Source organism: Eriocheir sinensis, chromosome 1 (genome assembly GCF_024679095.1).
Source record: "Eriocheir sinensis breed Jianghai 21 chromosome 1, ASM2467909v1, whole genome shotgun sequence".
NCBI classification, from domain to species: Eukaryota; Metazoa; Arthropoda; class Malacostraca; order Decapoda; family Varunidae; genus Eriocheir; species Eriocheir sinensis.
The window spans coordinates 13874869-13902742 of NC_066509.1; the positions used below are offsets into that span (position 1 = coordinate 13874869).

Consider the following 27874-nt stretch of genomic DNA (forward strand, 5'->3'; position numbering starts at 1 on the left):
TATCTCAGTTTTATAGGGTCGTCAAGGGCACTGAGCACATTGAACTTATTTGAGACTGTCACTGCATACTCATGAGCACAAGGCAAGTCTTTCATTCACAATGAAACAATATTGTTACATCTTGAGATTCTTCTCAACTTGACATAAAGATTGAGTGTTCCAACAATGTCGGTTACAACAAACTCAACACTCCAGAAAACCCTGTAGTTCTGGAGGATCTTCTTGAGTGCTTACAAGGATGTGATTAATCTTTCCAGAATTGCTATACCTAGTCCAGCAATCCAGCTCTGGTCTTCTCAACCTCCAGAATCTTCCAAAATTCAGGAGGAGAGAGCTGTTGGTGCTCCTGGTACTAGAACCATGGGGACCAACACACAACTTAAAGAAAGTCAACTCTGTCAGTGCCAGCGTAGTTCGTTTCATTTCATCTGTCCATTCACAAAGCGTGGATTCTGAGAGAAGTGGCACATGCGCATTGTAGCTCATGATAAAAACTATTTCGTCAGTAAGAGATTTGAATGTTTATATTTTCAAAGAACCCTCACACATTCTTGTATAAATCCCTAACATGCCAATTTGCATCGATAATATACCATACAAGCAGATGAAAGACAAGCTTGTATCAATCAATCAAGTCAGATCATACATGAATGAACACTAATTAACCCTTTCCTTGCGCGCAGTGTGGACGCAACTATCCCCTCAGGCATAGTCGGGCAGGCCAATTCGGGGTCTCTTTTAACCTCTGTATCTCAAAAACTATTCATCACAGCTAAAAACCAAAAACACCATTGGAAAGAGGAGGTCCAGATCTATAGGAGCCGGTTATGTATGCCTCTCTTGCGAACGTACATGCACGTTCAGGGAGTGTTGAATGTTAACACTTACGTAAGTGCGTGCTTGATGATCAGCCATATTGAGGGAACTGCGGACATCTTTTCTTCAGATTCTGGCAAGGGAGCATTGCCAACTGCAATATTTACAACTATTTGGTCAAAGAATCAGTCGGTGATAGGTGAAGCTATGCAAAAATGCCGCTATATTGGGCAAGAACATCCACCAGTTACTCGTCCGTAGATTTGCCGCACTGGGCTTATATAATTTTCCACCAAATTTAGTGAAGAACCCACTCAATTGGCAATCCTGTGTTGTGAGAATTAGTGTTGGAACACACTCATACGCGGGAGATTTGAGTGCGGGTGGAGGTCGCAGCGGGCGTTTAGCGCCACCAGCAAATACGCCTAACGCCTGCTGCAAGCGTTTAGCAATGAAAGGGTTAATAAGCTTTATCTCATTTCAAGTACAGAAAAAGACATGAAGTTCTGAAAGTATAATTAAAAGGTATTTTAGTAATATATTGCATGTGAACCACATGGGTAATATTGGAAGTAGCGTGAAATATTGCCGAATGTGATACTAGGCTATTTCAAATATACTTAGGGATTTACATGCACTAAATAATCAAAATAACTTTTATTTGCACTGACAAAGGCAGATGTCTTTTTATGTACCTGAAGTGAGCTAAATAATTATAGTTTTTAAAAGCCATTGTCCATTAGAATATGATCTGACTAAGCTGTTTGATACAAGCTTATCTTTCATGTGCTTGAATGGTATATTGCCAATGCAAACATGCATGTTTGGGATTATATAAAGTGGGTTTTTTTTATACATAAACATTCAAATATATTCCCCCCAAAAAATTTAATATTCATTACAACAATGGATGTTCACTCAATCATGAACTAGCATTGCACGTGTGCCACATCCACACTCGCGAATGAACAGATGGAATGAAACCGACTATAGTAGCGTTAAAGTCATCCATGACAGTGAAACTGTCCTGTGGGGGCACTGGTCTAATGCTGAGCGAGTGCAGAGTGTAACACCACCACCCTCAGTTTTCATCATCAGTTACTGGCACATATAGAGTTGTCTCTGAGTTATATGTTGGTCCCCATGGCTCTGGCACCAGAAACTTAGTTCTTGCCTCCTAAACTTTGGAAAATCCAGAAGTCTGAGGGTTGCTGGTTCCTGTTCCAGAGACATGAGCCTCACCGATTGACTTGGTATAGCAATACTGACGGTATGGTTAAAGTGATCAAGTACATCCTCATTAGTAATCTTTGGAGGATCCCTCAGAATGGTACGGTTTTCCGGAGTGCCAAGTTCTTTGCCACCAACCACATACTTGTTGCAACACTGAGGATACACATCAGATCCAAGAAACTCTCAAGATACATTCCTCTGGGATTCCATCTTGAGAAACTGAGGGACCAGGTGTGTGCTCAGGAGTATGTAGTGGCAGTCTCAAATTGGTTGGAGGACCCTGGGGAGTTGTGGGATAGTTTAAACATGAAACTCTCAAAGCTGCCAAGGACTGCATTTGAGAGCGTCCAAGGTATAGGAGTGGAGTTGCCTCGAGGGAGACACTGGAGAATAGAGGAGAATCATACTGCCAGGATGGCTGGGGACTGAGCAATACATGACTTTGTCACAATGGACTAGAACCTTTCTGAGAAGGGATAAGAAGATTTATGTCTCAAGTCTTGCGGAGGAAGTCGAGGGTTGTCTTAATGTAAATGACCTTAGACTTGCCATCTTAGCTCTGAAGAATCTCTCCTCCAAATCTACAACCAAGACAAGTACTCTGAATGGCTGATGGGAAGAGAGTATCAAATGCAGATGGGTATCTGGGTCATTGGGCTGAGTACTTTGAGCAGCTGTACAAGGCAGACCCCCTAAGAGGATAGCTCCCTCTAGCTGGTTTGCAGATGGTGGCTGCTGATACACCAAATAACTCCCTTTAGCTGGTTTGCAGATGGTGGCTGCTGATACACCAGATAACTCCCTCTAGCTGGTTTGTGGTTTGCAGATGATGGGTGGTGATCCTCTAATGGACAAAACACCAACCCTCTCTTGTGAAGGTGAGAGAGGCTGTGAGGAAGTTGAAGGGTGGAAAGGCAGCTGGGATCAGTAATATCAGTGCAGATATGCTGAATGCCAGGGGGTGAAGACATGATCTATAGATTGCATGCAGTGCTGTCTGCCATGTGGCAGTTCAGTGCCATTCCTCTGGAGTGAAAAAGGGGGATTGGTTGTCCGTCTGAAAAGGGGACCAATAGAACCGCAACAATTACCATGGTATTATCCTGCTCAGTGTGCCAAGCAAAGTGTTCACTCATCTTCTGCTGATGCGAATTGAAATCTCATCTAAAGTTTCAGAGACCTGAGTAGTCAGCATGCCCAGCAAGCCAACGACTGACAAGATCCTAGCACTTCACATCCTTGTGGAATACCGATGCGAATTTTAATAGAGGCTACTCACAGCTTATATCAATCTCAAGAAGACATTTGACTCAGTGCATTGTAAGGCACGCTGGGACATCCCGTGAATCTGTAGGATTCCTGCAAGGATTATTGACCTGATGACTGGACTTTATTCTGGAACTGAGAGTACTGTGAAGTGTCAGGGAGGCATTTCCAGCTTCTTCCATCCTGATTCAGAACTGAGGCAGGGGTACGTTCTTGTTCCATTACTTTCCAACACTTGCATGGGCTAGGTACTATGCAAAGTTGTTGCAGAGCATCTGTTGGTGACATCATGGTCACCGAGCTTCTTAATTAATGCTGATGATGCTGTACTTCTCACAGAATTCACTGAAGGTCCTGGTGATGGCTCTCACAGTGCTGCATGTGGTGATGTCATTTAGGTCACCAATAGTTTCACATACCTTGTAGCATCATGCATAACAAGGGTGGATCTTACCAGGAACTCAGTCAATGGATTAGCCTGGCCCATGGTATTATATGGACTTGCTCAGCACAAGTATATGATGTTGTTGATAGTCCTTGAACATCAATTCTAACTATATGGGCACGTGGCATAACTCCCTGAATGTTGATCCTGCCCATAGCATTGTTTCCATACAAGACAAGCCTGAGTGGAGAAGACCAAGGGGACACTCACATAACTCATATCTGAGGGTAAGCTGACTGATCCTGCCAGGAGGGACTTTGAATGGAAAGGGTAGCTGCATGGAGGCCTGCTCAGAGGGACTGTCTGGAGTGGAGGTGGTGGGTGAGTGAAGCAACATGCTGCCTGAAGTATGCTCCCAGTTAGTTAGTTTGGATGTGGAAATATCCTCCATGACACACTTGCCTCCTCTCCCCAGCTTGAACTTTTGAACCTTGTATATGTTATCTGAAAGGAAGATATCTAGACAAATTACTGTATAACACAATGTTACCCAGCATGAAGTCACTAGCCAGAGGAAAACCATCCCACATTGAAATAAAAGTTAACTATGACAAATTAGAGTATAATTCAACAACCAACAATACAAAGATTGAGCAACAGTATTAGAATAATATAAATCTTTGCCAAAACATTATTACATGTATATGTACTTTGTAATGGGAACACAACCCTTCATTCTCCAAACACCTATCAGCACCAATTCATTGCTCATGTCTGAGCCAGCAAAAAGGGGCTTTTACACAATTCATTGTTTTCATTAAGAAAATTACTGAACAAAATAAATTCAAATCCAAGAAACATTTATATATGCTACTGGTCATCTTTCTAATTAATATTCATCATAACTTCAGGAAATCTACTTCACCAAGCTGCTCTGATATTACTGATGTTCAAGACACCAGTCAAAGGCATTCTGGAAGAGTTTACTCCAGGGAGCAGTCAGTCTGGGAGACTGTCCAGGTGGAGACAACAATGGAGGAGCCAAGTGTGGCCACTGCCAGGTGAGGACACATCTCTCGGGGTGAGGCATGAGGGCCAAGTGCCGGCCACAGGCTGATGTTATGCCTGCTACCCCACCTGAAACAAATACATTACTAAACATGTATTCCATTTGGACTATAGTCAGTTTTACAAAAGATGGCAGGGATAATCCTACAGGGATGAACTCATGGACTTGGCATCATTGCTTCGGTGATGGTCTCTATGATGCTCATTGGCCTGTTGTTTACTAGATCTAACCTGCAGCAAATTTTGTTTGCCATGACATCGTCTACTGTCTCTCCCTCTCTGCTACCTCTTAAATAAAATCAACACTGTTGGTATCTAAATGTAGTTATTCTTATAATCACTCTTCTCTATAGCTATTTAATTCCCACAAATAATGGAGATACAGTTCAGGATTAATGATAGATGAAAGAGAAGGTTTTTGCCTTAATGACTATGACTACGTTGCAACACTACACATTATGACTAAGACAAGACTAAAAATATACCAAATCTTACAATAAACTAGTTAACAAATGACAATGTGTGGATTGTAGTTCACCATTTTGTAGTAGTATGACAAGTTATCAGGCCTTAAATATAAATATATATCAATTTGCCACTTAAGTAGCTTGACATTGTCCGTCCACGTGCAGTTATGAATGTCGTTTCAGATTTATCTACAATAGTTCAAATGGCACATATTTATCAAAGTTATTAAGCAATTAGTTTCTATTGGTACAATCTGTTACCTTAAAACTCAAAAAGGGTTTTGATAAGAAAAAGTCAATTTCAGAACAAGTTAAGAATCGGCAAATGAGCTCACAGTACCATCACCCAAGCAATGATACCAAGTCCGCCAGTCCCTCACTGAAGGATTATCCTCGACAACTTTTGTGACACCGACTAGTGTTGAGGATGCAACACTTCAATACCACTTTCTAATCCACTATCGGCAATGTGATACATTTACTCAGAAGCTGATAGGCATGTAAATGTAAATTCTGAGAAATAAACAAGATTCTTACAGAATAGACCGAGATAATGTCTTTATCTTGAGGTGCTGTTATCCTCTTGATCTGAGAAAGCTGAAAGTGAGCAGAGGAGATTTACCTGGAGAGCCATTGGGGTTGAAGGGATAGCGTTGTGTTGGCTCATCATTTGGACCCAAGTAACGCAGCGCCACACACCCGCTGGTCTCCATCGCATCAGCCACAGCGCTGCTCCAATAAGTGAACCGACCTGCACACACAATGCAATTAAGTGTTGAGTTCTGTACTAGTGGTTTACAAAAAGGAACAATGTCAGTATTCTAAGCAACTCTCACATGTGGGCACATACAGTGCAATACACACAAACATACAATAAGTTTCCTCATTAATTTTATACAGATTGGATTATATAAATGTGCAATGTATGTACTGTAAACAACTCATGCATGCACATGCAATATAACTCACACAACACTTTGCACACTGACCTTCCCCATGAGCCACCCACACCCCTAGTTTGGCTCCTTCCATTCCCTTCAGCAACACACAGTTGGTCTTCTCTATGCGGACTTTAGACCATCGTGACTCAAACCGACCCGAGTTGTTGCCTTTGAGAACCACAGCAGGAGACTTGGCTTCTGGCAGGGGTTAAAAGTAACACCCACAACAAAGCATTAGTAGAAATATAATAACTGTGTATTTACAATTCACACAAGTCTCTCTATCAATAACTCTGGTGTCTTATTTACTACAGGAATTTACCTTAAGTGTGTGTCCAAAGGCACAATAAATTACAAACTATCATATAAGTAACTGGAAAAATATTAAAAATGTCAAGTTACCGAAGTAGGTTAAGCCACCTCAGTCAGGTTAGAGATGTTTAACTGACTCACCACTGAGGCCAGGAGGGTCTAGCCAGCCAAGCAGTGCCATCAGCTGGCATCCATTGCACACACCCAGAGAGAATGTGTTGGGGCTATTGTGCCATGACTCAAGAGCTGTCCTCAGCCCCTCATGGCCACGCACCACCCCTGCCCAGCCCACTGCTGACCCCAACACGTCTGGAGTGGAAGAAAACGGCTTAAAACCAAATATCTAATAGCTGTTAGTAAAGTCATTCTCTATGCTGCTCTGACATGTACGTATGGCCACATCTCTAAGCTTTTATTTATTTATTTATTTTTATTTTTACGAAAGAATGCAACTTACCTGCATAGCTGAAGCCTCCTGGAAAGACCACACCCCTAAAGTCTTGGAGTAAGGTGCCCCCACCCAGAAGGTCTGACATGGTGACATCATGCACACAGAAGCCAGCCTGGAGTAGAGCTGACACCATCTCTCTGTCGCCGTTGGTTCCCTCCTCCCGCAGCACAGCAACACGGGCCACACTTACACTGCTCCTCTCTGGTCCTGCAGCACAAAGAAAAGAGTGGATGCAGAGGTTACAGTTGCTACTTGGCATCTGAAGCTTGAGTCAGAACATCTGTAACAAACAACTTTATCCACAGATTTTGGGGGGCTTATGGAGTCAATTTCAAATTACTTAGGTTTCTTGAAAATTACCATCATATTTTTATATTATGATCCTATACATTATTTTTTGAAGCATTTTTAAGACTGTAATCTTATATTTAATGTCAAATTACTTTAGTCAAGCAAATATAAGGTTAATTTCTCCCACCTAACACAAAGTCCCGATAAGAGAAGGGAACATGGTAAGCGGTGTGGGTGAAGCTCTCCAGGCTACAGTACTCCTGCCTGGCACAATTTGGGTTGGTCTGAAACCTTTCCAACTGGTAACTTGTTTCTTCCCAGTGTTTGGCAGCCTCCAGGAGAGTCATTTTTATAGAATCTTTTCCTCCAATGCGGACATCAAACTAGAAAGCAAGACAACGATGGTAAACTTTGAGTGCAAAACTTGTTTATAGCATATTTACTTTTTGTAGGTTCATAATTTCAATTGTATGTAAACTATTTAAAAATTTAATAAAATACTTTCATACAACAGGTTTGCTAATTTTTAACCTGAAGGATAAGCATCAGGGATATAGTGGATAAAGATGGGCTACCTGTGCCTGGGGTCCAGCGCTGGTGGTGGTGCCCAGACGACATGTGCCAGGAACACCACTGCTTGTAAACCTGCGCACTATATCAGGGCCTCGGCCGCTGCTCACCTCCATCACCCACCTGCAGGAACCTTATAGCATGACAGTGTGCAGCCTATTTTTTATATGAATGGGATCTGTCACTTCTCAAGAAATCTCTTAATTGACAAAGTTTGAACATGGTTATCACTGGTAAATACTACACAAGATTTGTGATTCATTTAGCTTTGTCAACAAACCCATTTTGTGTAACACCCTAGTATTAAAAAAGCAGACAGAAATATAGAAAACAGAAACAGAAAAAAAAGGATGCATTTTTCTTGCAAAGTATTTTCCAATTCTATAATAGCCATTAGGTTTTAACCTCAATGAATTGGAGTCTTTTGAATCATCTCATTTCAATGTGATGACAATGATCCAAAAAATACGATGTTGTAGGTAACATACCCAACTTCCTCACTGAAGAGAGCAGCAAGAGTGGGAGGTACTTGGTCTGTGGCTGTGGGTGGAGGGGCTGGTGCTGGGGGAATATCCACGTTGGCTCCTCCCCAGCCAGCCACACACATCTCCAGCAGACAGGTCACCAGCCCACCATCACTTATATCATGTAGTGCCAGAATAACATCCTCTGAAAGCAGTGAAAAAATGATCAGCATTTTTCACTTGAATGCCTTACCTGAAAACTATTTCAAAGATAAAAACTAAGAAAAATAATTATGAATGAAAAGTTCAGTGATTCACAAAGACTTGTATATTTATACACTATCGACAATGCCAACAGTCTTAATTAATAATTCTATCTTAAAAATTTAATGATGTAGATCAGAGAATACTGACCAGCAAGCAGCTGTTGAATAAGGTTGAATGCAGCAACAAAGGCTTCAATGTGGTGCTTATCAACATCTGGACAGTCATTCCCCACCTGGCCAAACACTTGTGCCAGTGCTGACCCGGCCAGTCGGGCGTGGCCTGGGACAGGACGCACCCACAGGAGTTCGCCAACCTCCCCTCGGCCCGGGCTCTTCAGGTCTGGTGTCACAACCTGTATCACAGACACTAACCTGCTTACTTGCACCACTTTTTTCTAATGTTGAGCTCAGACCTCTAAGCTGCATTTTTGTTCGTGGTATGCACAGTTTCATAAAACCAATAGATTGACAGCAGCTCATACTTATTTTCTTATGAAAATTTATTGCATCACAAAACATAATCATTGTCACTACCCATCACCCCTAACCAAGACTACAGGCATTCAGTGTCTCCTCACCTTGGTAATGTCAGGACATGGCGCATAAGTAGAGACGACCAGGCCCGGTGGTGCCTTCACTACCCCGCCCGACACTCTAGCAGCCATGCTTAGCGAGTCCTTCCCACCATCTACACCAACACCCACCGTCTTCAGGATTTCACACATGGCCTCACATGCTTGGTACAGTGACCAACCCTCGCCTGGAAGCTTGGCAGGCCACATCCAGTTAGCTGAACATTTCACATCCTGCCATCGTGAAAAGAAATAAATCATTAGTGTAAATGAAAAATAATATGCAACAGTTTGATATTCAAGGTTCTATTAATTGTCAATTTCTTGCTGCCATGGTTTAGGGTGTATTTGGAACCAAATCATTAAGCTCTTAGTGAATGAATCTCCCTTAACCCTTTCCATTCGTGATGCAGACGTCGGCATCACAGTATGGAAAGGGTCAAGAGGAAATGGAAGAGGATTAATCCTCTTCTAAACCTCTCAATCCTCCTCTAAATTCCTCTTAATCCTCTTCCATTTCCTCTTATGAGATTTAGAAGAGGATTAAGAGGAAATGGAAGAGAGGATTAAGAGTTTTAGAAGAGGAGTAACCCTTTCCATATGGTAACGCTGTCGGACGCCGACGTCGGCGTCGCTGGAGTGAATGGGTTAAGCCCCATCCACACGGGCATACAATGTCCGCTGCATACACATACAAAAGCAAGGCAGAGGCAAGTGAGCGAGCTGTGGATGGGCAAAACCCTCGCTTTTGTCTGTGTCTGCGGCAGACACTATATGCCCATGTGGACAGGGCCTTAGGAAGCCACAGACCTTTAGGTGAGAGACAGGAGCAGCTGCAAGGTTGGCCAGAGCCTCCAGCACCGTTAGACGAGCCCCAGCCTGAGGGTCCACCAGTATCTTCACAGGCTGCTCACCAATGCTAGTTGCAGTTCCTTCCTGTAAGTGAAATGCATTAGCCTCAGGGAGATGTGTTTATTTGGTATATATAATGTTTAAGTTGCTAAATATCAAACTATTCTAATTTTTGGATCTGAATTTCCCTCAATACTACAAGAAAAATGAGATATTTTTTTCCAACTCATGATTCCAAGGTAACTATAGAGTGCAAGTTAACAACTTTGCCAAACTAATGCATAATAAAAGTGGACAAATACAAAACTTAACCAAAATTAGGGAACATGAATAAGAACTTAAAATGTTTTTGGTGTGCACTTTACTCAGTTTTCTCCTACCTTGCTGAAGTATGATGCAGCAGTGACAGCAACATCAGCCAGCGGTGTGTGCAGGGGCCCAACACACTGCTGCTGAGCCACCAGGCCTGTCACTGATCGATCCACCTAAGGACACAAAACAGTAGTACCTCTTCTGATTATCCTGTGCCTTGCTTCTTATTTTTACAAACAAATAAGACTGCTTATTATCAGTACAAAAACCTATAGAGGTAGATTAAACACTTTTCCTGTTGTGAAGTCCTCAATTTGCCCATAAATATTTAATGTAGATTGACAAGACAAAATCTCTTCTAACCTTAACCCCTTCAATACAAGCAGACAAAACATAACCTCCATGCCATATCCTGGTTTTACAGACTACGTAGAATAGTCCAATGACCATGACGCACATACAGCGTCTCTAGGATATGGTTCGAGAGATGAAATGACTCATATACTGCGTCATGGTACTGAAGAAGTTAATGTGACAAGATGACAGTACTTCTAAAATTATATAAATCTTGCATTAAGTCTACTTAACATTCTCCTTTACCTTATTGGTGAGGTAGCGCTTGCTGGCAACAGATGGCAACCTTAGGACCTTCTCCAGCGCCTCTTGCACATTCAGGGATTCAAGCAACACCAGGGGCAGTAGCTCCACCCTCTCTTTGGTCCATGTAAATTGCTAAATGAAAAACATTTATAACACTGATTGAGGTATAGTAGTAACTTTTTCAATGATATGAAACTTTCAAATTCATTTTTTTTTTTTTCTCTCTTTTTTACATTAACCTAGATCACTGTCCCTTGTGATTATCGTCACAAGCGGAATTCCTATCAAGTGTGTACAAGAACCCAGGCAGTACCAATCTTCACCACCGACAAGTTTTCTGTCTGCAGTGTGATCTACATGTGAGAGGTAAGTTTGTTTTTGCTCCAGTGCATAAGTTTTATTTTCTGCTGCAAAAATGATTATCGTATACAGGGGCAGTGAAATAGAGGTACGTAAGGACACATTCAATTGTCTTTCAGGCATATTACAGTGTTTTAAAACTGTTTTTACACTGCCTGGAGTCATAATTGCAGGCAGAGGGAGGAGGAGTAGGCTAGACACCTGTACGCGCATGTGTCCAGTGCTCCGCCCAAGTGTGAGTAAAAGCCTGTATTGGTGTGAACAATTGTATACCAACCATTTTCTTCTTGTCAGTCAGTCATCATTGCTCATTTTTTTATTTCAAATTTCTTATTTATTCCCTATTTCTCTTTTCAACATAGTTGGCATCCCGAGGGAGGCGCAGAGGGTGGGGTGACAGGGATGAGTAGAGCGCCCCAGGTGGAAAAGCTGAACGTCCCTTCTCCCGCCACCTAAGCACCTTCCCCCCACTGTTAGTATATATTTTATGAATTCCTGTATTTTTCTTCTCATTTTTTCATACAAGAATGAACTATCCAGCAGCAAGACTATGATGCTGTAGGCCACTGTGCTGCAGCTCAGATGCCCCAGCTGGAAGTGTCACTGCCACACAGATACCCTAGGTAGTTGTTACTATTACTGTTATCATCTTTATCATTTACTTGCTCCACCCCAGCAAGCAGCAACGAGCTATAGGAGGTTCCAGACTTTTTTTTTATTATTATTAAAATATATTTGATCTTTGACAGCCTGGTCCATATCAACCCATGGTCCATGAGGCCTGGGGGTGCTGAGGCATCCTAGAAGACTATCAACCCATGGTCCATGAGGCCTGGGGGCGCTGGGGCATCCTAGAAGACCTCTCGATTCAACATTGGGCGAGCCAGGACTCTACCAGCAGACCTGCCTTACCAAGGGTCTTGAAAGGAACTTTTCTTCTTTTTTTACTACTGTTCCAGTTACAATAATTTTTTTGTGTGCTTAGCTCATTTTCCTTAGATAATACGTGCATAAACAAGTTCCAAAATGATAGTAGTTTCTTATAAAAATAGTTGTAATAAAATCTGTAATACACAGATTTTTGTATTAATTTTCAAACGGTTGTATACAATCGTATACAGGGACAGTGGCTCACGACTATTTGGAGGGACAGTAATCTAGAGTCAAACAAACTAGCAAAACAAGTAACCACATAATACCCTGGAGTAAATTCCTAAAGGCAATTAATGACCATCATTGTGGCAATTTACAAATGAGGTTTTGAGTTGCATGATTTACTGAGGAGCACAATTATATTATAAAAAAGCCACACTTTGTTTCTGTTAACTAAAAAGCTCATTGAGACAAACCTTCCTTGGCATCTTCCCCAGTACCCACTCAAGGTCCAGGTCCACTGGGTGCCTTTCTCCATGGCTGAGCAGAGTGGCCGCATCTTCCAATCGACCCTCCACTAAACGAACCTAAGGGAGGGGTCTCTTATCAATGTTTCCCTGGACTAAGCTGGAAAAGAATCATTACTTACACTAGCCTGGATCAACAGGAGTCATGGAATTACTATATCATGAGCACAAATGATAAGAAATAAATAGTGATATGGTAATACACATTCTTGCACAGATGTGGCTTCCCTGACAGTAGTGGCACAGTACCTTATTGTCTCTGGTGATGTAGCCAGTGGTGTCAACAGGGCACTTCTCCCTGGCAGCCACCTGGGCAAGGGCAGGGAGGTCACTAGGCTGCACCAAGAGGGCATTGGATTCCTGGTATTCAGCTCCCCAAACCTCCAGGGTTGACAAGGTGGGGTCTCCAAGGGTGAAGCTATCACGGAACACCACTCCACCAGACCCCTCCATCAGCTCCTTCAGGACATTAGCTGCAACAGGTTGGGGTCTTTGTGAGTGGATTATATGGGAGACAAATAACTGCACTAATTTAGTTTGTTTATATACATGATCGAGGACATGGTACGAGTTAAGTTGATAAAGATGGTGATGATGGGAAGAAGGGACTTGCAATATCTTCTTAACCTTTGATATTAAATACTACAACCAAAACAAGATCATGATGAATGCATGCAAGAATGAAAGCTGCAGGTGGTTTATATAACTACTTTCTATTGGTCCTAAACACTGCAACCATACAAGATACGAGAATAATTCCTTCCCCCGCTTTATCCCAAAAAACCCCAACACTGTAACAAGAGTTTAGTTTGCTTCACTCCTGATACTATTTTGCAACTACTGAAAAATCTGAATAGAGCCTCTCATATGAGACCTGATGGGATCGATCCCAAGCTCTGAAAGAATGTGTTTATGTGCTTCCATTCCCACTATACTGAATGTCCATTCAATCCATATATTGCAGTCACACTCAATCACTCAATCCTTGGAGCTGTCTATCATAATACCTAGAGGCAGAGTGACCATAGCTTTCCATCAACTCACCATTGCCTCCGGCCCCCTGGTCATGCAGTGCCATAATAGGGTTTACTTCCATTTCCAGACAGCCTCGAATGACCCTGTTCATCTTCTGCTCCATCTCTGGGTCACCTCGCTGGACTGCCCCAAGGTCACGTGTGGGCTCATTGTCCCCCTGAACCTAAAAACAAAAACATTCTCAGGGGGGCTGTTTTAAGTTCTCATAAGCCTGAGTTAGCTTTTGTTTACTGGAAGAAAAAGTAGCCTCTGGTTAACATGACTGGAAATTAATAACAAAGACAAGATTTTTATTAATTTTTAAGGCATCAAGTAACTAGAATTTGTTATCTACTGAATAAGTCATTGGTAGTTATGAAGATTAACATTGTATGCTCAAAATGCAGCAATGCAAAAGTAGTGAATCACTGTTAGTCATTGTGAGTGTGGTTGTGTGTGTGCTTACCTGTATGGACGAAGCAGCTCCACCACCTACCCCAATCCTGTACACTGGTCCACCCACTTTCACCACCCTAAAACCTGCACCAAACACAAGCCACTTAATTCCTCATTGACAGAAATGATCATGAAGTTCCCAGCAGGAGAAATTCATCTTAAGAATAAGTAATTTTTGTAAAAGCAAAATTTCTCAAAAATATACAAATGTGATACAGAAGTTAAAAGAGCAAAATAAACAGCATACCCTCTTGAGGTTGACTTTTCTTGACCATGGTGGCATCCAGGGTACCGAGGCCTCCACTGAACATTATGGGCTTGATCCATTCCCGTCGCTCTACACCACTTGGACCTCCTGGAGTGTGTAACAACAGTGTCCGGGCCAAGCCAAGGTTGGAGGTTAGGAATCTTTCAAATTTTGTTTCTCACTCAATTTCTCCACAACTTACCAGTATGTTTAAAAAAAAAACTTTCCAACTTTCCCTTATGATGAATAATAAAGATGGTTTATATTATTGACATATACTGTATATATCCTAGAAAATAAAATGGACCACAATCATAATTTGTGGTTCAAAAAAGTTGTCACTCACCCAAAAGAAGACCAAATGAGCGAGCGAACCCAGCAATGACGGGCTCACCAAATTTGTTGCCATAGTCTGAGGCTCCATTAGAGGCTTCTATGATAACCTCAAGTGGTGAAGCAAAATTACTGGGGTATTCTGCATTCTTCTCCTCCCAGGGCAAGTCATAGTCTATGTAAATGGAGGTGAGCATACTGAGTATTCTTCATATATCAAGATTGTTTCATTAAGGATACTGATACTATATGCATGATATACTGATACTATATGCATGATATAGTCTTCAAATTATTAATCAAGCTTTCTGTTGTTGAATATTTCAGAAAACAAAGTGATGACTCTGGTAAGCTGCCCTGCTTACCAGGGATCAGTAGGTTTCCAAAGCAGTAGCCAGCAGTGCCCGCCACCACATGTCCGCCCCGACCTGCCGCCTGCACATCACGGATCCGACCACCAGTGCCTGTTGTCGCCCCACTAGTGGAAGGGAAGGGGATACATCTTTAGTTCAGACGTTACCTTTTACTAACAACTTCTAAACAGGCTAGGGATCCTACCAATGACATGAAACCAAGTTAAGTTATGTATGTATAGAGAAAAATAATATAACAAAGGACATGAAATTGGTCTCAAGCTGTGGATATTACAAGCTGAAGTCAATACTATGAAAACACAACCTGCTAACATATGAAAAAACAATAAAATAGGAGCCCATTTATGTGTATTTGCATACACACACACGCCGACAACAGAAGCAAAAGGACGTGGACAGACGAGGCAGAGATCAACAATCTATTTTCCAGTCGATTAAGGCCCGAGCAACAGCTAAGTAGATTAGTCCCGTCTCCTAGGAGTCTAGGAATTGTGAGGAATATGAAAGAGCGAGAAGTGATAAATTTAACGGGAGGAGAAGGAGAGGAAGGAGGTGGGAAGGAAGGTAAACAAAGATTCGTCTTCTCCAAATCGGCGGGAAGAGGACTGGGAAGAGAATTTTAAGGGCTTCACGCCAAAATCAACAATGGAACCTACTATACAATGGAAAAGGATAAACAAAGTGGAGCAGGACTGTGACAGTATAGTGATAGAAATGAGGAAGTTGAAAGCAGTTTGGAGAAGTGATTCAGGCACTGACCGAAGTGAAAAAGAGAGATGATGAGGCAAGGAGAAGAGACGAAGAGACAAAGAAAATGGTGGAAAACTTGAGAAGAAATAATTGACTAAGGATCAGTTGGAAAGCCAAAAAGAAATAGCACAAGTGAAGATGAAAAAATTAAAAAAAGACCATGATATAAATTTTGAAAATGGAGAGAGGAGTGTAATGGGGACAAACGAAGACATGGAGAAGATGGAAGAAATGATAAAAAGAGAGGTAGCAAAGAAGATAGGAAATGATCAGCAGAGTGCGGGTGTAAATGTAGAGGAAAAGATTAAGGATGTGGTCAATGATGAATTGAAGGAGTGGAGAAGTGAAAAAGACAAGGAAAAAATGAGCTTTAGGGAAATTCTAGAACAACAGCAACAGGAACAGAGGCAAGACATAGAAAAAGAAGTTGTGAATGTACTAAAAAATAGAGAAGCAATGGTGAGGGACACGGCAGCCAAGAAAAAGTGTGTAATAGTGTTTGGTGTCAAGGAAGAAGAAAAAGACAGTGAAGGCTCAGAGAGAGAGAGTTACGAGAGGAGTAAGGTGAAAAGCGTATAGTGAAATATGAATACTAAAGAGGAGGAAAAGATAGAGGAAGAAGCAGATAAAATAACTAGATTGGGAAGATACGAGGAGGAAAAAACAGACCACTAAAGATAAAGCGAAGGTCCCAAATGGCAACAGAAACTATACTCAATAGATCATGGAAACTAAACAACTCTGAAGAATATAAGCAAATATATGTGAAGAGAAATATGTTAGAGGATGAAAGAATGAAAGCTAAGGAAATGATAAATGAAGTGAAAAAGAGAAATGATGAAAGATCAGAAGAATTTTTTTTGGAGAATGAAGAACGAAAAACTGAAGAAGTGGTGGATAGGAGGCAAAAGGAAGGAGTAAGGGTGTTGATAGAAAGAGGGGAAAAAAAGGGAGAAGGGAGGAAAGGTTTAAAAATTGCATAAACAAACATATATAGTCATATCAAAGAAAACTGAACTAACTGATTATTTAATGGAGAGTGATCCAAATATTATATGTATTGTTGAAACAAAGCTTGTAAAAGAACTGGAACTTGTGCTGGAGGGAAAGAGCAAGTACAACATTTGGAGAAAAGATAGGAAAGAAGGAAAGGGAGGAGGAGTGATAATGACAAAACAAAACTTGAAAGTGACTGAAGTGAGATTTGGAAATGACAGTGCAGAGGTGATGGCTGTGCAGGTACTGGTAAAAGGTGGAGAATAATAACATCATAACAGCTTATGTCCCCCTAAATACAAAAAGTTGGAATGAAGTAAGATATAACACTATGCTAGAAAATACAATACGGGCACTGACAGATGAAATAAAAAACAATAAAAAGGTAATATTAACAGGAGACTTCAATTGCAAAGAAGTGTAATGGAAAGATTGTGAGATTCCTAACAGACAATGGCATTTCAAAACATGGACTGAAGAGATGAAATAAAAAGAAGCTCTGATCCATCCCAGACTTAGAATAAGTGGCACAGTATGGTCCTCACACAGAAAAATATATATAAATAAGATTGAGAGAGTAGAAGGAGCTTTATCAAAGATAATTCGCAATTCAAGAGATCTAATGAGAAAAAAAAAAATCTAAAATAAAAAAAGAATAAATTAAAGCTGCCATCACTATGTATTGCCCGAAATTCCACTTCACTATACTTTCACACAACCTCCGCATGTTACAAAACACTAAATATTAACCCAAACTCGGAAAGGGCTTTATTAGAGCCAGGTATCAAACCCATGACCAGCAAGAAGGGTAAGCCACTCCATAACCAGTCTGCAAAAGAGGTACCCCCCTTGCAGAGTGAGTTTGAGAGGCTTTCCCCATCAAGTGGCTGAATCACTACAAGTGGAAAAATTCAAAGAAAGGTGACATGACTGCAGTGTTCAGGGTAATGATGGAGTAGATAAAACTGATGGAGAAGATTTGTTTACATGGATTGGGGAAGCAACAAGAAGACATGAAAACAAACTGAAGACAAGGGGCTTAAAGGATATCAAGAAATATAGCTTTCCATACAGATTCACAGACCTGCAGAATTGTCTGGACATGGAGATCATTCAGTATATGTATTACCAACCGAGACACTGGAATCCATGAGAGTAGATCAATTCCTATAAATCACAACGAAGTAGAATGCAACTAGGTAAATACACACACACAAACACATACCTGAAGGGAGCAACACCTGTGGGGAAGTTGTGTGTCTCGGCTGTAAAGATGAGGTGCCTCAGGCAGTGCTCCACCTTAACCTCAGAGGCAATGCGTGGGTCAGCTGGCACAAGGACAGGAACCTTCCATCCCTCAACACCACTGTTTGGGAGAACACAACAGTTATCTCACATATGGAGGAAAACTGGAGCTGTGACAAATTAGGTGTTCAACAGGGGCAACAAAAATAATCTCTTCCTTGCACAATAAATCTTAAGAAGAAATTAAAGGATCATCCTTGACATGTTCTCACTTGAGAAATGCCACCTCCAAAGAAATCTAATCAAATATTTCAAAACTTTGCATATGATCATTTTTTTTCAATCAACAATACCTTCCAAATGAAAAATAATAGTACTAAGCTTAAGAGTAAACAAATACATTCAGACTGCACCAAATTTTTTTCACCAACCTTGTTGGAAGAGAACTGAATAAGCTTCCACCTTCAGTCAGTCGGTGCAACATGACTGACTCGTATACAAAGAATCTCTAGTGCCACTTCCTTCATACTAACATTTGCTAAGGCAGAGATGCTATGTCTTGGTGGCCATTTGTATGAGGTTTCACCTGGGCTAACCCACTGTATCTGTGGTCTGACCATCTATGTAAAATGTAAATTATGTAAAACTAAGTCCTGCTTTGACTTGTTCCTCACCTGGAGTTGTCACTGAATGCAATAACATTATTTGGGTGAGTGGTGGCTGGGGTGTTGGTTCCTGCCACCATTTCCATCAACGAGCATGGCAGCTTCTTTCCATCTACCAAGTACTCACCCTGAAGAATCATCAGAGTCAGGTAAGGGGTTAGCAATATGTAGGTGGGTGGGTGAAGAAAAGAGTATAATTCATATTGTGCAAAGTGCTTCTCCCTGCTTTGTCAAACATTATTTCTATGAATTCCTCTCCTTGCATTCCACCCTTAAAAATCACCATTCAGACATGCTTTAGCAACATGGAACAAAAAGGATCAAAGTTTTTCTTTGATCCATAATTAAACATTTCCATGGCTTCTCTGCCCTCACCTTGAAGAACCAATGGCGTGAGTGCTCAGAGTTTGACTGAGCAAGGTCAAACAGCTCCACTGTTGTTGGATTTCGTTGTACCTTTGTCCTGAAGAGCTCGGTGTAGTAGCTAACATCCCAGTCATCAAAAGCAAGGCCTGTGATGTTACATATGAAACCATTGGTCTCATTAGTGACTGTAACGACTATTTTTATCTGTATTCACATAAACTGACATTTAACTTACATGACCAGTAATTGTAATAACTAAACTCACTGTTTTCTGTTCATTCCAACATACATATTTGCCTTTGACAAATGTTTAACCCAGTAGCAGCGACGGGCCAAATTTGTGGCTTTAACGTGTAGCAGCGACGGGCCAAATTTGTGCCATGATATAAACCACCCAAAATAGATGGTACATAATCTGATCACACATGCTCTGATATATATTATGAAATGGTTTGTGTGAGGGGTGATTTTTTCTTATTTTTCTTGCTTGGAGGGACCATTAAGAAACATGATCAACGCTGCTACTGGGTTAACTACTCTCCCTACTTTGCATGCACCTAAATTGACATTAATCATACTTCCGATTGATAAACGTAATAACTATGCACATTGTTTTTGACCTCAGTAACATGGCAAGACTACTGACCCATCTTCTTATTGACTTCCTGTAAAGCTGCCTCGCCTCCCCCCAGCACATCCACCTCTTTCCAGTCTTCTGATCGCACATCCAGAGTGAAGCTGTCCAGTGGCTTCACATACTCCTGCTGGGTCATGGGATCATGCAGGGCAGCCACCAGCTGTGACAATGCAAACCCTTCTTGAAATTGAACATTATTCCCCAGATCCAAGAAAAATGAGAGAGAGAGAGAGAGAGAGAGAGAGAGAGAGAGAGAGAGAGAAAGAGAAAGAGAGAGAGAGAGAGAGAGAGAGAGAGAGAGAGAGAGAGAGAGAGAGAGAGAGAGAGAGAGAGAGAGAGAGAGAGAGAGAGAGAGAGAGAGAGAGAGAGAGAGAGAGAGAGAGAGAGAGAGAGAGAGAGAGAGAGAGAGAGAGAGAGAGAGAGAGAGAGAGAGAGAGAGAGAGAGAGAGAGAGAGAGAGAGAGAGAGAGAGAGAGAGAGAGAGAGAGAGAGAGAGAGAGAGAGAGAGAGAGAGAGAGAGAGAGAGAGAGAGAGAGAGAGAGAGAGAGAGAGAGAGAGAGAGAGAGAGAGAGAGAGAGAGAGAGAGAGAGAGAGAGAGAGAGAGAGAGAGAGAGAGAGAGAGAGAGAGAGAGAGAGAGAGAGAGAGAGAGAGAGAGAGAGAGAGAGAGAGAGAGAGAGAGAGAGAGAGAGAGAGAGAGAGAGAGAGAGAGAGAGAGAGAGAGAGAGAGAGAGAGAGAGAGAGAGAGAGAGAGAGAGAGAGAGAGAGAGAGAGAGAGAGAGAGAGAGAGAGAGAGAGAGAGAGAGAGAGAGAGAGAGAGAGAGAGAGAGAGAGAGAGAGAGAGAGAGAGAGAGAGAGAGAGAGAGAGAGAGAGAGAGAGAGAGAGAGAGAGAGAGAGAGAGAGAGAGAGAGAGAGAAGAGAGAGAAGAGAGAGAGAGAATCATGAATGTGTACTTACTTATGATAGCATGTACATCCCATGGTGGCTAAAATGGAGAGGGGTAGAAGGATGACGACTATATTAACACAGTATTTATTTTTACTGTAGCTTTGTATCCAAGTTGATTTGCTGACAACCCTGCCCCTTCCTGTATGTGAAAAAAGAAAACTGATGATGGAAACATATCATCACAAAATAATGCCACCACACCTTCTGTCTGTCTGTCTTTTTGATTGGGGGTGAAGTGATCAGGTAGCGGTGTGCCTGCTCCAGCCTCTTCACACTCGTCAGTCCAGCAGCCTGGCATATGCTGACAGCATTGGTGCTCCATGCAGTGGTAAAGGTCAGCCTATAAAGGAACCATATTGCCAGCCTATTTTAAGGAACTATATTAGATATGAAATTAAGTAAAGAAAAAAATCTAAAGTGGAACTCAAAAACTGGAGAGAAGACATTCTCAATAAAAGTTGTGCTAGCTTACATAGGAAAAGTCAACTGGAAATTCAGGGAGAAAATTGTTATGATAACCAGCCTTCACCAGTGACATTTTGTATGTGTTGAGCCAACATAGTTGTCTTGAATGAGAGGATCAGATTTTGTGATGACATGGCGTATAAGGAGTGTGGGGGCAGTAGTAGAAGATCTGCAACATTTCATCTTATTTTGTTGTCTCTATCAAGAAAAAACAAATGTGAGTTACTCAGCAAGCCATATAATGAAAATTTTCCAAGTGAACTATAATATGAAACATATACAAAAGAGAGGAAATTAAATATTGTATTCAAGATTTTAGTAAAAAAAGTTCTAAGGCCGTGAAGAGAAGGGCACACAACCACCATAAAAAGATCAAGAGGAGAGGACATTTCAAATGCAATCCCTCAACTGTACTGAACCACTAAGTTCATAAAGCACCTGAAGATACTGATAAAAGTATAACCAGACGTGATGCTATCCTTGTATAATTCCATGGTAAGACCGCACCTCGAGTATACAATACAGTTCTGGTCTCCTAGTTACAGAAAGGATATTGATATACTGGAAAGGATTCAACGACGCGCCACGAAGATGATTCCAACCAGCTTAAGGGCTCAACCGTACGAGGAACGACTCAAGCGACTCAATCTCTTTACATTGGAGAAAAGACACCTATGAGGGGATATGATTCAAGTCTTCAAGTACCTGAAAAAGTTCAATAACGTCGATTACTCCAAATTCTTTGAACTGCAAACCAACACAAGAACTAGAAATAACGGTTTATCCATTCAGTCGAGTCGATGTAACACAGACACTGGAAGGAGTTTCTTTTCAAACCGAGTCATCCACCACTGGAACAATCTTCCCTCAGAAGTTGTAAATGCGAATACCATCAACTCCTTCAGATATAGAATCGACCGTCATTTCGGTGCATCAGGAGTAAACTGAATAACGAGGTGCTTTCGTCTGCTCCCCAATATCGAGGTGCTTTCATCTGCTCCTCAAGCCCCAAGTGGCTGTCGAGCAGATTAAATCACCCAAGCGGGCGACCTTGTAATGAGCCAATAGGCTTTCTGTTGCCTGCACTTCCATGTATTATACATACTACCTAGACATATAAGCCACAAGACAGTATAATAGTGATGTATCAGATATCTGCCTCCACCTCTGCCTCCGCAGAGCCTCCGCAGTGAAAATAATATCTGTATTACAATCCGGATCCTTGTTTTCAGACTACAAAAGCCCCGCATCATTATCCACCTCCGCGTTTTCAGATAATAAAAGCTCTGCATAATTAACCACCTCCGCGTCAAAGAACCACGGAGGTTGCGGAGCCCTACCCAGATATTGATATTGATTTTATAAAAGATAATATACATTCTTCTATTTCTCTCTAAGTATATCTCTTTGCGTAAGTGTACACATTGTGCATTACAATTCGGTGCTTAAATGTACACTTTAGTGTGGCAAAAACTTGCCAATTTATACTGCATACTGCATAAATGTACTTTGTACTGTAATTGTGTTAAACCCCTTCACTACGTCCGGGCCAAAACAGCGCCCCGAGCCGTATCTGGGATTGCCGCGCACGCCAAATTTCAAATGTTGCTACTGAATATAATAAGTTTTCATCCATAATCATCATGTATTATATATGAAAACATGCAGAATTAAATGGTGCACATAAAGAAACAAATTAATTGATAATTTTGAGATGTAAGTATAAATACAGATATAAAATAACTTGTATATTGGCTAGAGCGAGCCAGGACACAGTATGCGCGTCCTCGGATATGGTACAGGGAACACAAGGGCACAGTATACGCGTCCTCGTGTTGAAGGGGTTAAGAAAAAATCTTCATCCGCAACCACGGACATGGAGGTAAAAATAATCGCAGCTGTGTCCGCATCCGCAAAAAATAATATCTTAACCTCTGCAGTTTTATCTGCAACCTCATTTTATGAAAAACAGATATCCGGCTCCGGCTCTGCCTCCGCGGAGCTCTAAAATTTGGTATCTGATACATCACTACAGTATAACACCTTACTGTGTTTCATGAATACATGTGCAAGATCAATCCAAAATAGTCATACCAAACATATACTATTCTAAATATAGTTGCATAAAATCCTTCATAAACAAAATTGCAGAAATTCTACCTGTGTTACAGTATGATATTATATCCTTTGAATTTTCCATTTCAGCATACGTATATGTAGTTGATTTACTATGTCTGCCCTATCACTGATGTAGAATATAGACCAACCTGGGACCAATTTCCACCAAGGACTGAGTATCCTTTTCTGGGTGGAGCTGTGTAGTGGTGTGCAGGCCTGAGTCAGGAAGCCACGGGTCCCCCAGCAGCCCCCAGAGCTGGCAGGCCATCTCTTTCCCCAGGACACTCACAACATCCTCTGCCTTTACCCCATCAGCACCACTTCTGGAATGCAGTACTCTGTAGGTTATGTGCTTGTGGGACAGTTCAATATATAGGTATATTCTTTAGAGGCAGCAAAAAAAAAATTATTTCATTGTTAGCAGTAACAGTAGTTGATATAGTATTGGTAGTATATAGTACTGTAACATTAGTATTATTAGTAGCAGTAAGTAGTTTTTACCAGGGACATCAGCAAAAAGGGTGCAAGGGGCACAGGTGCACCCTACCATAGCAGCACAAATTTCACTCAGCAGAAAAAATTAAGCACCACAAATGCTATGCCTGCCCCTCCTATGTAGTGCCATGGCCTGCCTGATGGGCGAGTTTGCCACAACTCACTTTGTGAGTGGGGTACCTCTTTGGCTGACTGGTTAAGGAGTGACTTTCCCAACTCGCTGGTCGCGGGTTCAATCCCATCGCCAGTAAAACCCTTTCCTGGTCTGGATTAATTTCTCACGTGTTTCGTGACATGCAGAGGTCATGTGGAGATATAGTGGAGTGGAAATACGGGAAATATATGTGGTGGCAAAGTAATGGGCATCCTCTCCTGTGATTCTGTTGTGTCTCCCTGAGTGGGTAACAGGAAGGTAGATGGCCCATGCTCTCTGAAGTCATAGAAAATGGAAAGTTTCACTGACAAACACACAAATTAATCTAAATAGGGAGAGGAAGTCATGTAATCCCATGACCTGCCTGATCAGCAAGCCTCCCATAACTCACTCTGCGAGAGGGATGCCTCTTTGGCCAACTGGTTAAGGAGTGGCTTTCCCATCTGGTAACGGGTTCAATTCTCAGCACTGGCAAAACCCTTTCCCTGTTTGAATTTATTTTTTGTGTTTCATGGCACGCAGAGGTCATGTCGAGATATAGCACAGTGGTAATACGGGCAATATACCTATATTGATCTCAGTTTATCTATTTATTTAGTCTTTGATAACCAGTAAAATAAATTTCAACTTGCATCATCTTGTATGAAATACTAAAGATATGAACCCTTCCATGGCCAAACAAGTAAATGCTCATGGCAGCAACTGGTGGCAAATATCTACAAAGAGCTCACTTTGTTAGATAACCCAAGTCTCTACTGAGAATGCAAAGAGTAATTTATTGGTACACAATGTTGGCTACTTCAAGCTATGTTACGTTAATTAAGAGTATCTTCAAACATGAAAAAGTGAATATATTAGTAAAATCAACAAAATTAAAACCCACCTTTTATATGAAGAATACAGGCATATATATGTTAGTCAAATAAATGACTGCCTTAAGTTAGGTTAAAGGTTGCTTCATAGATATGGAAGACAAAAAACACATGGTAAATATCAACAAAAAGCCCACTTTGTTATAAAATCTCTTTAACAGGAAAGCATATATAACTTTATTGAGGCAGCTCCTTTATCTGTGAGACAATTGTCTTGAAATTAGTGCAAATGCTCTGACTGGTCTCGTCTTGACTTCCCTCAAAGAATAAGCAGCTATATGACATCCATCCGTGATTCAATCAAATACCACTATGCTGGTGGGACCTTGATGAGTAAGATTATGGAAAAAAAAGGGTATTGATGAACAGAAGTTTCAACTGTGCGCAACAAACCTGGGGGTGCTGATAGGAATAATTTTCTTTTGGGGGGAAGGCAAAAGAAGTAAACTATATGGGGAGGCTCGAGGGGGCTGAAGTCTTCCCGCCAAAGATAAGATTAGGTTTCGTTTGGTTGGGGGGTTGCCCCCATTTGCCACCCCATTATTATAATCTAACTAAACGAAACCTAACCCCCACCCCAAATATATTTTACTTATTTTACCTCCCCTGCCAAAAAAAAAAAAAAAAAATCATACCCGGTCCCACAAGTTTCCTACCCAAAGGAGAGAAAATAGGTAAGTGAAGCGTGTGCTTGTATCATGGTGAATTTTACACGGACTTGCACCAGACGAAAGAACCATCCCATTACCAGCGTTCACATACTTTTCACTGACGAGAATGTAGTAACAAATTTCCCGCTGCACCTGAACGAGGGAGGGACACGCGTTTTTCAGCCGCTGCAGCAACAATCCACCTGTGCCGCTGGTGTCTGCATCCTCCAGCTTTCTGTACAGCCGAACCACCGCCATTGCTGTCAGGGAAGGATGGGAGATTACTTTTAGGACCTGACAGTGGCGTAGCTAAGGGTAGAGGGGAGTGGCAAAGACCCCCGGAAAGTAGAATAAAGTTTTCGTATAAATTTCTGAGGAGGAAAATGCAATTCGGGAAAGTTTATGGCGATCAACATTAGACTGACACCTAATGAATCTTGAGACAAACTCGATCAATTCCCTGTCCATCCTGTATCAACGTTTCTACTTTAATTTTCATAATCTCACAGCTACACCCCTTTTTTTTTTTTTTTTTACAACAAAGGAGGCAGCGCAAGGGCACACACACACAAAAAAAAAAAAAAAAAAAAAAGTTATGAAGTAATGCTCTGCGCAGTGAAGTAACAATTAACAGGTGAACTACGTGACATAGTATTCGAGGGGAAATCAAGGTCAGTATTTTCAGACGCTTCCACCCCCTCACATCAACTACAGTTTCAAAGGCCGAAGATCGAAGGTAAACTACCACCTGGGTCACAAAACTATATATATTACTGGAAATCCCCCAGACTGCTATGAAAGCCTTGTCAAATGTGTGCTTGGGCGCCGAAATGCTTAAGAATATGACCCTAAAGTGTTTCGGATTCGTGTACTGTATCACTTCCGGGATTCACCCCACGGCTACACAACTGACAAGTGATGAGAGAGAATAGCTATAATACGCAGCATACTGAGGGGGTCGATCGAATTACTGGTCTCATCTTGTATGCATCCTTTCCAGGGGAAGCCCTTTTTTCTTTTTCTTTTTTACCCTGGTGGAAATGGTCTGACCCTCCTTCTGTGCCATGAACCCCAGGAAACACTCATGAGAACCCGACTGACCTCCAATTTGGCCTTTAGAGGTATATATAGTTGATGTGAGGGGAGGAAACGTCTAACAATAAGACCCGGCCTATAATGCCACGCGAGATTATACTGAAGCCACTTAGAGGGTCGACTATAATGTTCAAACAAAAGACAGTTACAATTATAAGCTATATGTATAGTCTTGTAATACTGAGCCTTTCATGTCATGACTGAACACATGGACCTAATTAACAAAAACAGGGAATGGTAAACAACTAAACCATTATATTGGTAGCTGGACAAAATTAATAGTTAGGCTACCCTTGTCTCTACAGGCTAAACAACACGTAATCAACGGGCTACTCAAGATAACTGTAAGAGTAATTATACAATGGAGTCTAGAGAAGATATACTCTACGGTAGAATCCTTGAACTGTGCTTGCCTGGCTGACGAAGGAAAACGATAAACGGAGTAACACAGACTCAAGCAGTGAAGCAGAAGTCCTTCACACCCAACACACAAGGCTCCCGGCAGAACACTGACTAACTGACTCCTGCGGCTGCCTCAAAGCCCGCACAAACTCAAGGTCACTGGCGGACCGGTCACTGGGGGAAGTCCATGGGTAGTCTGTGGCTGGGCAGGGTGGCTGGGTGGCAGGACAGGCGGGGCTTGGGCAGGGCGTTGCCACATGGAGAGGCCAACAGGGACAATAATGCCGCCAGGGGACCGGTGGCAACAGCAGAAGACAGAGACAGTTAGCCAAGATTTCTATGATTATTTTATTTCAGGTCCATTTCACCATTAAAAAGTATGTAAGACGATGCCAACTAATGCAGTCTTCAGGAGGAGCGGTGTACGTCAACTCAGTTACGATAATGTTACACAAAACTTGCGTGTTCATTATACTTTCAGCACTCGCGTTTTCTTATCAAGGTTTTTCGAGCCCCATTTTATCAATTAACGCAAAACCAGTCTGAATTAGCAGGAATTACCTAAATGCAATATGATTGAAGCGAATTAATTATTTCTCAAAATTGTTCTCTATATAGGACAGTCCTCTTCGTTCTATCAGTAACTGCAATAATTAGTGTTGTCATAACCACTATCTCCCTTATTTAGTTCCTACTTTTTCGTTGTCATCCGGATGGTTTCTATAAAACTACATAGTTAAAACCTTTATGACTTGATCAGCGAGGCAAGACAACATTGCTAAGTATGTAAATAAATAATTGCGACAACCCAGTAGTCTTCTTCCAACAACCAAACAACCACTTACACACACACACACACTCTCTCTCTCTCTCTCTCTCTCTCTCTCTAAGCTCCTGCCTCGGTCCAGTGTAACACGATTGACTCCTTTAAAAACAAATAGAGTAGAAATGCAAAGTTTTGGAGCCAT

General features: G+C 41.6%; 1 protein-coding gene across 1 annotated transcript in view; it reads right to left on the bottom strand.

Annotated features, from left to right (window-relative positions):
- Positions 1–1318: 1318 nt before the first annotated feature.
- LOC126995248 (phosphoribosylformylglycinamidine synthase-like) overlaps positions 1319–27874 on the bottom strand; it is an 88117-nt gene continuing 61561 nt past the window's right edge. The window contains exons 17-28 of the mRNA XM_050854734.1: positions 10335–10439; positions 9913–10038; positions 9109–9336; positions 8679–8883; positions 8289–8469; positions 7806–7923; positions 7418–7613; positions 6946–7146; positions 6630–6797; positions 6225–6374; positions 5858–5986; positions 1319–4837 (exon numbers count right to left, since the gene is read on the bottom strand). Of these exons, the coding sequence (XP_050710691.1) occupies positions 4641–4837; positions 5858–5986; positions 6225–6374; positions 6630–6797; positions 6946–7146; positions 7418–7613; positions 7806–7923; positions 8289–8469; positions 8679–8883; positions 9109–9336; positions 9913–10038; positions 10335–10439 (2004 nt within the window). The 3' untranslated portion in view covers positions 1319–4640. The remainder of the gene's footprint in view (positions 4838–5857; positions 5987–6224; positions 6375–6629; positions 6798–6945; positions 7147–7417; positions 7614–7805; positions 7924–8288; positions 8470–8678; positions 8884–9108; positions 9337–9912; positions 10039–10334; positions 10440–27874) is intronic.